Source organism: Notamacropus eugenii, chromosome 3, assembly GCF_028372415.1.
Source record: "Notamacropus eugenii isolate mMacEug1 chromosome 3, mMacEug1.pri_v2, whole genome shotgun sequence".
Taxonomy (NCBI): Eukaryota; Metazoa; Chordata; class Mammalia; order Diprotodontia; family Macropodidae; genus Notamacropus; species Notamacropus eugenii.
In genome coordinates, this window is record NC_092874.1 from 154,329,978 (window position 1) to 154,344,207 (window position 14,230).

At 37.1% G+C, this 14,230-nt stretch overlaps 1 protein-coding gene across 9 annotated transcripts in view; it reads right to left on the reverse strand.

The window, feature by feature from the left end:
- Positions 1-14,230, reverse strand: part of MAGI2 (membrane associated guanylate kinase, WW and PDZ domain containing 2) — a 1,687,880-nt gene that overhangs the window by 61,730 nt on the left and 1,611,920 nt on the right. For all 9 annotated transcript variants that reach the window (XM_072653189.1, XM_072653194.1, XM_072653195.1 and 6 more), the window contains one exon: positions 13,929-14,067. In XM_072653189.1, the coding sequence (XP_072509290.1) occupies positions 13,929-14,067 (139 nt within the window). The remainder of the gene's footprint in view (positions 1-13,928; positions 14,068-14,230) is intronic.

The following is a 14,230-nucleotide window of genomic DNA, read 5'->3' on the forward strand; positions in this document are numbered from 1 at the left end:
TTCCCGCACCTTACTGTCAGTTTACTTATTTAAAATTCAAATTCACTGTAGCTTCAGTTGTTGAAATTTCTTTCTATTAAAAAACTCGAACAAACAAAAATAATGCAGCAACACATTTCCTTGAGACCTCAAGATATGAACTCACTTATCTAGAGGCTTTGCTTTGATTCCAAAGTTTTAATGGCTGCTTTAATCTGTGTTAAGTATATGGATCATAGGTCTTTAAGTATCTATCTGAAAAGATGTTTGGATTTCCTCTGTCAATAATCTTCTAATAATAGGCTTCTGGGGATGTGAATAAAAGGCTGAGTGATGGTGTGGATAGAAGGCTGGTCTTGAAGTCAAAAAGACCTGGACTCATGCCCTGCTTCTGAAACATACAAGCTTCATCTTTGTGGGCAAGATAAGATGCCTAGCCTCTTAGGGCTCCAGGCAATGTGACTATAAGTTATAGATGAATTTACATGTGCATTGATGGAGAGAGTCCTCACACCAGGAGATCCCTCAATACATTTAGTTTCCTCATACAAAGAAATAACAGATCACTCTTTGGCTATGTCTTCATAGCATGTTGAAAAGGAGAAATACGACTGGTTAATGTGATCTGTGGAGACAGCACAGATAATATACTTTGAGGTGTGAATCAACAACTTTGCTACCCTACAACGAAAACATTAATCAGATTGTTGCTGAAAACTCCCTCTCCTCCCTTTTATTTATGCCATGCATTTTTTTCTGTACCAGACTTTAGAGTTTGTTTGCTCCTCAGATCAAAGGCTTACATTCTGACACTTTGTAATGACAAGACCTATTAAACTTCTGTCTACATCAGGTAAGGTAAGGCATACAGAAAAACATTTTTGAAAATTGTTTAAAGCTATTTTAACTTAAAAAATTTTGATAAAAAATATTTCCCCTTTACACTGCATTTATATGCATATTCTTAAGTATAAGTATATGTACAATATGTTCAGGTATTTCATAATGTGAAACCTGAATTTGAATTTGTTTTCCCCTCTATAAAATAGGTATAAATTTGTTGATCTAATGAAAAACTTATGAAAAGGCACATTTGTTTTTGTGTGAGCTGATGTTTCACATGGATTTCTGATTGGAACCTAATGGCCAGCCATTGTTTTTCATGATATGCAATAAATGTTTGTTAAACAGAACTGAAAGAGCATCTTTGCGGTACAGAAGATAGGCTTAACTATAAATGTCAGACCCCAAAGTTTCAGAATTTATTAAGTTACTTCCTTTGCCTCATCAGAATACATGTAATCTTGTGCAAAGGTGTTTGAGCAAAAGTGATTTTCCTATTTTATTATGTCACCCAGAGAAACAACTCTTTTAGTTTTTATAAGATCTTTACCATGCTTGAAAGACATGTCCCAGGAAGGCCAAGGTACAGAAAGTTGAATTAAAAATCAGTCTGGGGAAACATGAGCATTGAGTGGATTTTGGGGGTAGGTATGAAACACAAAAACCAAAAAGTAATCATTTTCTACTACTTTTGTTTAATAAAACAGCCAAAGAAAATGAGGTTGAGTCTACCCTAAAATCCAGTATGTTTCATATTCAAGCTTGAAGTTGCTGATTACAGTCACTATCTGAGCTTTTGTAGCTAAATGAGGAATCAAAAACCAGTGGTGTTTTTCACATGATTAACATGACAAGAGTGTCTTCTTACATTAGGCCCTTCCTGACTTCCTCCCAAAATTACCTGATATTTATTTGATATGTATTCTACATATACTAATATTTATTTCCATCTACCATTTCAGTTGTTTTCAGTCACATAGTGACTCTTTGTGACCTCTTTGGAGTTTTCTTGGCAAAGATAGTGCAGTGGTTTGCCATTTCCTTCTCTAGCTTATTTGACGGATGAGGAAACTGAGGCAAATAGGGTTAAGTGACCTGCTCGGGGTCACACAATTAATAAGTATTTGAGGTCAGATTTGAACTCAGGAAGATGAGTCTTCCTAACTCCAGGCCTCAGTGCTAGTGGCACTGTGCCATCTAGCTGCTCCATTCAAATGAGATAATAAAGTGCTTAGCACAGTACCTAGCATATACCAAGTGTTTTATGTGTGTTCATTATTGTTGTTGTTTCCCTTATAATGGGAGCATTGGCCAGAGATTACACAAACCCAGCCACACTAGGAGGAAGCATCAGAATCGGCCCTCTGAGCCCTGGTACTCCATCTTCTGTGCTACCAGCTGTTCTATCATATATGGAATCAATTCCTAGAAAGAAGGGGCTGTCTATTTTTTCCTTTGGATTTCGCTTCTCTAATTCAGAACCTGGCTCACAGAAGATGCTTATATTGATTGTTTACTACTTAATCATTAGACAAATGTTTGGGTTATAGAAAGCAGAAACATAGCTTGGCAGAGGTAAACAAATGAAGATCAGTGCTTTTGTGGCTGGCAGTTATGTACAATAAACAAGGAAACAAATTCCAGATGCTTCATTTGGTTTTTTTGGATCTTGCCTTCATTTCATTTACAGGACAAGCAAAATGGATCTCCAGAGTATGTACTCCAGAGTAAGTAACCCAACTTGTTCCTTGGGGTCCCTTGGGTTTGTTGCAGAGGGCAATCACTGTAATAAGATTTGGGGATACAGACTAATTGGGTTAAATAGGCATTTAAAAATTCCATGTCAGACAACTGGAGTGTGGAAGTCAAGAAAGTTCTACTTGGCTCTTTCCTACTCTATCATAATGGTGCCTCCCCTTCTCAGGTTTACTTGGGGCTTCTTGTTGTCTTTGCCATTCTGGTGTTTCCGCCATTTAGCACTGACCTTGTGAACATCAAAATCCCTGGAGGGTCTGTGAGTTTTGGGGAAAAGTAACAGAGCCTGCTGGAAGTTGCAAGCACAGCAGCAGTGGGAGCAGACTTTTGGCATGGAAAGAGTGTGCCATTAGAGAGAAGGGAAGGCCAATGGAAAGAATAGCCCCTGTGGTGTTGGACTGGACTGCTCAGTGGAGGCCAAAAGTGAAGTGGTTAAATAGCAGCCTCATAAAGATACTATTAGTGTCCTAACGAGGCCTGAACTATATTAGAAGTGATAGGTTGCTGCATTCTGTTTTAGTGATTCTATGACTCTTTACTTCTTGGCATCCCCCTTTCTGTGTGGGAATAAACTAACTCTCCATATCTTATTTATATAGCGAGTACTCCTGAATTTTGCGTGCGTGTTTGAGAGAACCGTAGATGAGAGCCAAAGGTAGATTTGTTCCTTAGGAATCCAAACTGGGGGGTAGAACAGGAAAGCTTAATTTCCTGAGAAGTCAGGAAATACCATATCAATCAATCCAAGGCAAATTAAGTTGAGAAAGAAGGTGAAGGACATGGATTGGCTCAGGTCTTTAACCCATGTGGCCCTAGTCAAGAGATCCCTTAGCAAGCCAGTGTACTAGATATACTTGCTTTTCCTTCAGCGAGGTGGTTGGTGATCATTTTGTAGGACTGGTTACCATGGCTGTAAGGAGAAATTGGTTCTAAGCAGAACTTCAGAATTGATAGGACCAGCTGGGCGTGGAGGTGGACACCAGCTAATGGAGAAACCAAGGCAGGTAGATTCAGCTCAAGAGTTCTGAGTTTTAGTGGGTGAGGTAAATCATTTGTCCATAAACTTGGAATTATTACGGTTGCTCTGGGAGTGGAAGGGCCATTGAATTGCCTGCAGAGGGGCAAGTCAGCCTGGGTCAGGATCAGGGAAAAGCTTTTGTGCCAGCCAGAGTGAGACCAGGCTGGGAGAAAGCCTTGAACTTCTAGCCTGGCTGAGGTGAGGAAAACTGGAGTGGGGTAGGAGAGAAGCATTGACAAGACTAGCTGTAAGTCCAGTTCCCACAAGACATAAAATTCCTGGTGAGTTAAATCTCTATCCCATTTCTCTAGATTACCCTTTAAATTGCCGGAAGTGCAGATTGTCCAACACCTTTTTATGAGACTGAACTTAATACAGTTTGAAAAATGGATCTTTTAATATCAACATTTCCACTAATTAGTGGAGCGCTAATGGGAAGCTGAAGGAAGCTAGGACTCAAGAAGTTTATCTTCCTGGGATATTTTGTTGCTAACAATAGTGTCTAATTTATTTTATGTGATTTTTTTTCCAACTCATTTAGGAGATTCTGTAATGTTCTGGGGCTATTGTGAACTCCACAAATTTCTCTGTTTTTAGTTAGACTGGTCCTCAGAAAGTAGGAGTGGGATACTTTCTAACATTGTAGAATCTTCTAGAACTTGTGCTCCATTAGCTCCATTTCTTTCAAGAACCCAGAGTCATCTCCATATCTTGATGAGCCATTGAAATAGAACTACATAAACTATATAAATAGAACTAGTGACAGCCTTAAGAGTTTGGCCCAACTTCACACACACACACACACACACACACACACACACACACACGAAGAAGGAAGAAGAATTCTTATATAACAGAAGTAACGGAGTCAGTCTGTCAGTGAATTTATATTGGACAGACACTGGATGGACAATTGAGCCCAAAACTGAACAGGAAGATGAAAATGGGTTATATTATCTTTGGAAAATTTTACAGTGTTGTTAGTCACTCCAAACTTGACCCAGAAACAAAAGGACTATCTTTTTAGAAACAATGTTCTGAGAGGCAGCAGGGCTGGCCTTGAAATCTGGTATACTTGAGTTTAAGTCCTTCCTTTGACACAGTGACTATAGAAGTGACTCTAGACAAGTCATGCAGAGTCCCCAGGCAACTCTCTTACACTAAAGGCTGCTGAGCAGAGTTTTCTCACTGCTGGGGGGTGGGGTGGGGATGGGGATTCTCCTACACAAGTGAAATCACAACTTTGGAATCCTCAGAACTTGTCTCTTCTTCTTGCATTCTCTGACTTCAGGTCTCAATGAAAATTCTACAATGAGTAAGAAGTCCTCCCTTATTCCCTTTAATGTTTATATCTTTCCTCTGAGATTATCTCTAGATTATCCAGGATATATATGTATATATGTATATATAAAAAATGAATACATATATAAAATATAAATATGTATGTGTGTATATATATATATATATATATACATATAATTTACACAATTATTTGCTTGTCTCTCTTATTAGCCTATGAGCCCTTTGAAATCAGGGACTGTTTTTATCTTTCTTTGCATTCCCAGATCTTTGAACAATGCCTGGTACATACAGCGCTCCTAATGAGTATTCTTTTACTTGAATTGACTTGAAATGCACAGTCTACAAAGAACTGAAATTACAGGTCACCCAAAGGATATGGAGACACGCATAGTAGGTAAGAGAAACATAAAGATAATGGATGTTTAGTAGGAAGGATCAAAGATTGGAAAAGGTGTATTAATCATGTAGTTAAGAGCTAAGGATAACTAAAGGTTAGCCCACATGCATTACTGGTATTCACATAATGACAATAAATTTAGATGTGGTAGGCTAGCAGACTGGGTAAACCCTCCATGAATGACTTACGGGAGGTCATGGGCAGGAGTTGCATAGGATAAGAAAGAAAAAACTAGGTTCCAATACATGCCACTGGAAGGAGACCTCACATCGATGAGATATAGATTCATAGAAGTCACAACATTATAACAAGCTTTAGGGTTACCTATAGCCTCTCAAAAGCCAAATGCTCATTGAAGGTGATATAAAGGGTATTTATAAGTGAGAAAGAATTTTCTAATGATCTAAGAAGAAATAAATAAAAAAATGGAAGTTTTATAGGACTAAAGGCCCGACAGTGGGGAAATTAATTCTGGAGCTATGAGTTAGCATTCCATGGAAGCCTTCTGCTTCTGCCTATATGAATCTACAGCTTGGTTGTCACTTTTCTGGTTAAAGGGTCTCCAGGGACAACCATAACACTGCAAATGCCAGTCTTAGGATCCTCTTAGAAAAGAAAAGAAAATCTCCTCTATGTGTGCAACAGGCAGGAATTTTAGCAGTTTAAACTCCCTCCCTTAACAGTTTATCATTTTTCCTTTCTAAGCTGAAGGTTTTCTTGAGTGATTTGTGGAACATCTCATGGAAAAGGAAGATACGTTCAACCATGAATGTCAGAAGCTGAAATTAAATTTCAGAATTTATTATTGGAGCATGCTGCCTTTGCCCTATTAAAAATGCAGGTGAATTAGTACAAAGGCTATGAAGCCATTTAAAGACTCTCATAAACTTGGTCTCTGAGGAGAAGTTGAAGGAAATGGGGGATCTTTCATTCTCTTTATGTTGGTTTGGGTAATCTCAATAGACCTGTACAAACTCTGGGATGCCAGGTAAGGGGGTTCCTGCGGTCTAGGTGAATATAATACAGTTGAAGACCAGTTACTGGCTTGTGTCCACCATGGATTGAGCAAATTCCTAAAAGGAAACTTATTAGTTTGGAATTTGTGATTAATTCAGATGGGACCCAGTAAATTCTTTCCTCAAAGACAGTACAGACTAATTGTATATACAAGGTTTCAAGGAATGTTTAAAGAAACTGTGGGGTAGTGTAATAAGAGAACTGTCTTTAAAACTATGAAGCATAGTAAGAGGACTGGCTTTAGGGCCCTAAGACCTGACTTTGAGTCCTGGCTTCACCCCTTACCAGGTAAGTGACCTTTACTTAAGCTCTTTGATCCTTAGTATTTCTCTAAAATGGGAATAATAATATTTCACTGCTTATTTTACAAAGTTGTGAAGGTCAAAGGAAATAATGTATACAAAAACATCTCATGAATTGTAAAGCATTATTTTAAGTATAAGTAATCACTTAAGCACCTGTATTTAGGTCCTCTTAAATACTTTAGAAACACTTGTTTATATATGAAGAAACATATATATATATGTGTGTGTGTGTGTGTGTGTGTGTGTGTGTATGTGTTTATGAGAATTATAAGTAATTCTCATTTATTCAACAGAACAAGTCTAAAGTTTAGGTGTTTCTATATGGTAAAATCTGGTAAACTTGGTGTTCTTTAGGTAGCTGAAAGGAGTAAAATTCTATCTTTTGGAAAACGTTGATACTTCTAAGGACCTTAAATGTCATTGATCCACGTGTATACTCCATTCAAAGGTACAGATTGTGAATCATGTATGGCTTCAGATCCTGTGTAACTTTTGTCCCTACCTTCCCATAATCTTCCACAGATTCATTTAGCATACTGGTGCTCTTCCTCTAGTTCTCTTATATGGATACCAGTGGAGCATTCATTCATTTATTGTCTTGTGCTCTTGCTATATTGTCAGCCCATCCCCTTTTCTAGGCATATATGTGACTTTGATGATCCCTTTAATGCTGCTTCATGGGTAATATACTGCAGCCTATTTCCCTCAAGGAAGCTGATGTGATCCACAACTTTGATTTTTCAGCAACTGTAGTGTTTCATAATTCTAAGTTATGTGGCATCATTGGAAGAATACTGATATCAAAAACTGGGCTTTGTGTTTTAGGAAGATGCTTAGCATCATTATTCTGTAAGACTGGAGTCATTACTTTAACATTTTCAGATGAAATTTAGCCCATTTTCTTCTTCCTTTCTGGGTTCAGCTCATTATCCATCTTCAATTTAGCCAAGAAATTCAGATATACACTTACATATATGTGTAACTGGACTTACTGGAAGCAGATGGACTCATTGTCCACCTGCAATTTAACAAAAATATGTACCCATTCAAATCCACATAAACATTCATATGTGTGTATACACACATACATACACCCACATATAAATACATATATCCATATGCATGAACACATACATATGCACCAGCTCAATTCATTGTATATTCAACTTCATAATCTGAGCAATATGCATTCCTCATCCACTTGATTTTTCTTGGGTGGATAGTTAAGTCTAAAATCTTTTGAGGGATCATAAATTTCATTTAGGAGGCTCCACAAGATTTGGGGATTTGGTCTAATAAGCATAATGTCATCTGCAACAAGAATGTTTGAAGGATGCCCTCTTTACTGGACAATCTCCACGAGAACTGTAAAAATTTTTGATGAGAATGTATCTCTCTGTTTTATGTCTCATTTTGTCTTAAGTGTTAGTCAATGAACACAGTTCTTTCTGTGTCTATTTCAAAGAAATCTTATGTTAATTTAATATTTGCATGGGGGTCTTCTTATAGGAGGAGGATTTTTGGGAATAGCATTTTCCTCTGTTGAATAAAGTGCTTTTTGTAGTCAATGACAATAACTTCAATAAGGTATTATATTCAATTTAATGGAACTGTAATGTTACTGTAATGATATACTCGATGGAATATTTAGTGCATCCCCTTTCATAGCTTTATGCTCTCCTGGGATGTTTCAAGAATCCATCCATGCTAGGGGGAAGCATCAGAGAAGGGCTTTTGTAGAAACTTTATAACTATTCTTTCATTGGGTTAGTCATACTTTTAATTAATTCAGTTCTCCTTTCCCCACCACAGCTTGTTCTAATTTGTAAGGTTTTTATAGCATGTTTTCTTCATGCTGCCTGTGACATGCCAGTTAGGATTCTGGGTAAATGACCAAACTTCTCAATGTTCTGGGAAATTCCCTTAGATTAAAAATTGTAAGAGAAGGTGCTGACTCACCTTGGTAGAGGAAATGTCCTCATCCAGGAATTTCCTATTCCCATGAAATCGCAGACCTGGTTCCTATCCCTATTCTTGTTTTGGGAAAGACTTTTATTCTCAGGATTAATTTCTTTTTTAAAATTAAGGTTGTCTGCCTTGATTTTTTTTGGAATGTATGAAACATCTGATGAATGGAGACTTGCTAGAAGTTTAAATACATTATCACCCGAGTAAGGGGCTTGCTAAGCAAATGAGTACTTTCAAGAAGATAAGGAGAATGTTTCCCTATTTAACAGAACAGCCTATTTCTAAAGGATATGAGAAGTGATGCTTATGTATAAACAATGACATTGCAGGATAAGAGGGCAGCACAGATTAAGCTGGTGTTTCAATGTGATCCTTTTAAATCATTCTTACCCATTAGGCAATAATTCTATCCTGGTTACAGTGACTGTGTAGTCTAGAAAGTCATGGTATTTTTAAGCTAATAAGATCCTGTGTAGGGGTGGGGAATGGGCATCCTCGAGGCCACAAGAATTCAAACAAATTCCCAGGATTTGTTCCGTGAAGTTTGGGATTCAATCAAAGGGCTGTACTTGCAGACCTAGAGGGCCACATGTGGCCTTGAGGCTGCAGGTTCCCCAGCTCTGTATGGTGGCATGGAGACAGACCTTTCTCGAAAATTAATATAAAACCAATGAAGTACAACTATCCTTGTATAGCTCAGTTTCATTCTCTAAGGGCTGATAATTGAGCTAGAAAGAAGAATTTACACAATTAACTTTGGGAATTAAAGTAGAAACAGAAAGACAATAAACTGATTTGTTTCTTTCTGAAGATGCTATTTTTACCTGTCACAGCTGTGAGGATTGAAATGGTTAGTCCTTCATCTAGTCTGACTGTTGCTTATATAGGCAGGTAGGTGGTACAGTGCATAGAGCAGCAGGGCTGAACCTCAGATACGTGCTAGCTGTGTGATCTTGGGTCAGTCACTTAACCTCTGTTTGCCTCAGTTTCCTCATCTATAAAATGGGGATAATAGCGCCTACTTCTCAGGATAGTTCTGAGGATCCAGTGAGAAAGTAATTGAAAAATACTTAGCCCAGTGCCTGTCACATAGTAAATGTTAAATATTATTATTGTTTTCCTTATACTTTCGTTTATTACATCTTTTGAAAGGTTAACAGCATTAACTGCCGCAGAAGAGCCTGTTTCTCTATTGTTTGATCAAATATGAATAGCAAATTATTGCCAAAGTACACATCCCTCCTGTTGGAGCCTTGTCCTATTCCTAGAAGATAAGTCTGGTTTCTTTACTTCAGTTTTATGAAATAAAGGAATATTTGTGGTCTTCCCCTGACTTGGTAGAAGAATCTATTTCAAAGCAGAGAGTTCTACAATTTATCCCTCTGCAGGTAGAGAGTCGTGTTTTGGGGGCAAATTTTCTGTCAATACTCCGTTTTAGAAGGTATTTTTACAGGTAACACACAATGATATTATTTTTGTTAAGTATGGTGCATTTTTTTCCCTTGGCTCAGTGGAGTGAATGTTTTCTGTTAGTTCAAGTTGGGGGTAAATGGGAACAATTCATCCCTTTCTCTGGCCCTGACACCAACACGCTCTTAGTTTAGGGTTTAGAGAAGAGAAGAAATATATCTATCTCCCGACTTTCTCTTTCAAGTTCCACTACTTCCGAACCCTTTTATCATTCTCTGGCCCCCTCCATGGTTCTTCTGACAGGCCTCTCTGTTTGACCACGGATTTCCTGGCTGAATTTGTGAATTTCTCCCCGAGTTGGCAGAGAAAGCTTTTGAATTCTGAAGTAATTTCTGCCCCAGTACGTATGACACATTTGCAGCCCATTTTATTCCTTTTCGTAGCTCACTTGGATTCACACAGATTTTTCTCAGTCAATAATCTGTCAGGTGCCCTGGGTGTTTTTTCTTTTTTTTGCCTCTGTGCTTATCTCTCTGTCACAGAACACCTTAGGAGCTACATGCTAGGTATTTTTTCCCTTTCCTCCCCTATTTCTCTTGACCAAGCCCTGATTTTTCTTGACATCGCTCATAAATCCTGATAAAAGTCTTGCTTCAAAGATGTTTCCAGTTGTGTAGGTATCAGAGACCTGGTTGATATCTTTTAAAATCATTAACTAGACAAGAGTTCTACAGACTGATAATCTTCAGAGTTTAGTCTTTCCCTTGCTACTTTAAGCCAGCAATTCCCTGGGAGGTTAAGGGATATCTCCCATAGGCTCCAATAATCTACAAAATAATCCTTTGGAGATAAAATTTAGGCTAAGCCTGAGATCTGAAATTTAAGAGGCTCACAAGAGCAAATCTCAGGATTGAATGTTGCAAAAATTTAAGTTCATTAAAACAAATAAGATCAAATTTCCTGTGACTGAGATGGCAGTAGACACGAGAAATATAATACTTTCCTCCTGGTTGACTAGTAAACATAAGCTCTCCATGGAAAGAGATATCTCCTAACTTTGTTCACTCACGCTTTTTGATATCAAGTACAAAACACACATGCACAGACACGTATACATACACACACTCACACACTCACAACACAGTGTGTGTGTGTGTATGTGTGTGTGTGTGTGTGGTATTGGTTTATACTACATTTCATCAACTTCTGCAGAAGAATTATGTTTTTTAGTCATGGGTGTTCACTACTATTTCAGGGTGGTTTGTATCATCCTCTGATATGGCTGCTTCTTTGAACAGCTTTTTCCTAATTAGCCCCTGAGAGGCTGCAGAAATGTCACTCTAAAAAAAATTAGTCACACTCTAAAAAAATTGTTGACCTGATCCTCAACCTTTTAAACTTCTTGAGAAAAACTTTTCATGCAGCACATTAGTTTTGCCTCACTAGCAAATGTTTAGTTTCTAGTGTACTGTCTTTCTAGTTTCTCTGTAAACTGCTATGTTTTTATTCTACAGTTAAAAATCTAGATAATGTTGAAATGAACCAAATAGTCTTAATATTATTGAACAAGCCTGGGACTGCGGAATCTTAGAAAAATGAAGAGACAATTATAACACTGCTATCACCGGTTTAACAGAATTAAGGACCAGCATGAAAATTCAAGAGTTTGGTTGACATTACTGGCTAAACTCAAGTGATGAGCAAACTCTGTTTTTTCTCTGAAAGATTTAACTTTGGTTTGACCTCTCTGGATAAAGTTAAAGTTGAGCTGACTAACGCTAAAATATACAGAGAATTTTCGCAGTCTGTGGTAAATCTATTTTTTGAGTCATAGGAATGAATATTTATTTTTATGATGTATACTTTTTGTTGTTAATAAGTTGTGACCCCATTTGGGGTTTTCTTAGCAAAGACACTAGAGTGGTTTGCCATTTCCTTCTCAGCTTATTTTGCAGATGAGAAAATGAGGTAAGCAGAGTTAAGTGACTTGACCAGGGTCACATAGCTAGGAAATGTCTGAGTCCAGATCTGAACTCAGGTGTTCCAGACTCCGGGCTTGGTGTTCCATCCACTACACCACTTACTTACCCTATGATACATCCTATTACTTATATATAGTTTCCAATTATAAATTTTCTAAGAATATTTAGGCTGAGGGCTCACCCCATACTGATGGACATTGCAAGGCATATGGGAACTAACAAGAGAGCCTCATTTATATATACATATATATATATAAAATTGAGTAGTAGCATTTTTTTGAGTAATATAGTGAGTGAAAAAATATACCATATATATACATTATATACATACATAGTATATATACATTATATACATACATAAATATAAATTTCTTGTTTGCTTTTGCTAACATTTGATTAACTTTTTTCTGGCATAAATAATATTTAGCTAGATCCTGACAGATGAGTGAAATATATCTTCATTATAAATATATGCTTTTTAGAAATGATTAGAATTTGTAGGTCACTATGATACTATTTAGTCATTGAAAAGTTCAGGAAATCAAAGGATACTACTGTATATCAGAGTTCATATAATTTGCAAAATACATAGTACCCATACCTAAATGATTCCTGTAGCAGGATTCGGCTGACATTTACTGTTCAAGCTAGTCAATGTTGTTAATATCATTAAAAACCACTAAAACAAAACTAGAGTTGGTCCTTGCTATGAAATATTTCCTTACATTTCATCCAGTCCTAGAGAAAATGTTTGAGCTCTGAATTCAAAGGACTGTCTTACTTGATGTTTTTCACTCTCTTGTGAGCTTTGAGATTCATGTTTTAAATTTTTTTTACTGTGGGATAAATTATTGAATTAAACAATCACTTAATAAGTGCTTACTATGTGCCAGGTACTGTACTAGATACTGGGGATATAAAGATGAAAATGTAATAGTGTCTGCCCTCAAGGAACTCACATTCTACAAACTGGTCAGAGTTGCTCAATTTGGATGGTTCCACTGGATTCAGAGGTTGTATATGCACTGGGAAAAAGAAATGGAAATTGAAACAATTCCCAGATGATTCCTACAAAAAGTATGGCTATGATTTTTTTTTTGGTGGGGTGGGAAAGGAAAACGGAGTAAGGTGGGCAGGAGCTCCCATGCTCAGATCAACCATTCAACATTGACTCCATTGGATAGTTGATGAGTTCAGCTCTTTCCTTCAGTTTCTCAGCTCTTACCACTGCATTTCATGTGACAGACCCATGCTGATACATTGTAAAATAATGATTTTGATAATGTTCTAGCCATAGGGAAATAATCATTCAAAAGCCTGCTGAAGGCACAAATTTATAGTCTCAAATGCATTTACAATAGATGTCTGGAAAGATCAGCAGGTAAATGATAAAGGGTATTTGTGGAAGGGGGGAATGGGGAAACCCAAATCTCAAAATATAAAAGAAATACAACTTCTAGATGAAATGAAGTTTAAGTTTTAAACTCTAACCCATCAAAATACTTGGAAAGAGATGTCTTTAAAGGCTGACAGATACATAAGAAAGGCATGCGTGTCTTTCAATATTGCTAAAGAATCATAAGTGACTGATGCACAAGTAATTTTAGGAAATAATTTGCAAATTACTGTGAACCCAAATGAACAGAAAAATGCCTGCAAAAGTGAAAAGGAAATTGTATTTCAATACATGAATATTTGCATAATCTCCTAGTGCACTCAGAGATGCCCTGGAAAACATTAGCATTATCTACATTTCCAATTGAAAACATTGTATATATACTGAATAGCATATCATATATATTTGTTTAAATAGGTATTTAACATATATTTATATAGTGATGGCTCAATATAGAGTTTGATAGAAATAGAGAACTAATTTAGTTCTAAAAGGGGCAAGAATATTTTCTGTACATAAGAGGACACAAAAGGTGAACTATGATGTGAAAACCCACCGTACTCTGGGACCTGTCCTGTCCCACGTTTCAGCAGCAGCCTCACTCTTCTCCCTCCAGACTTGATTAGCTCTATCGCTCTGGCATGTGTCATGTCTCTTGTGCTTTCCCCATTGATTTCAATGATCTGATCTCCCACCTGCCAAGTAATAACACACACAAACACAAACACAAAAGTTAACCAAGTTAGCTGAGTATGGTTAGAAAATTAGAAAATTACCATCTTTTAAGGATTAGAAGGATCAAAAGATTATTGGATGACAGAGAAATATGGTGGCATGGGAGAGTGGGAAGAGCATTGG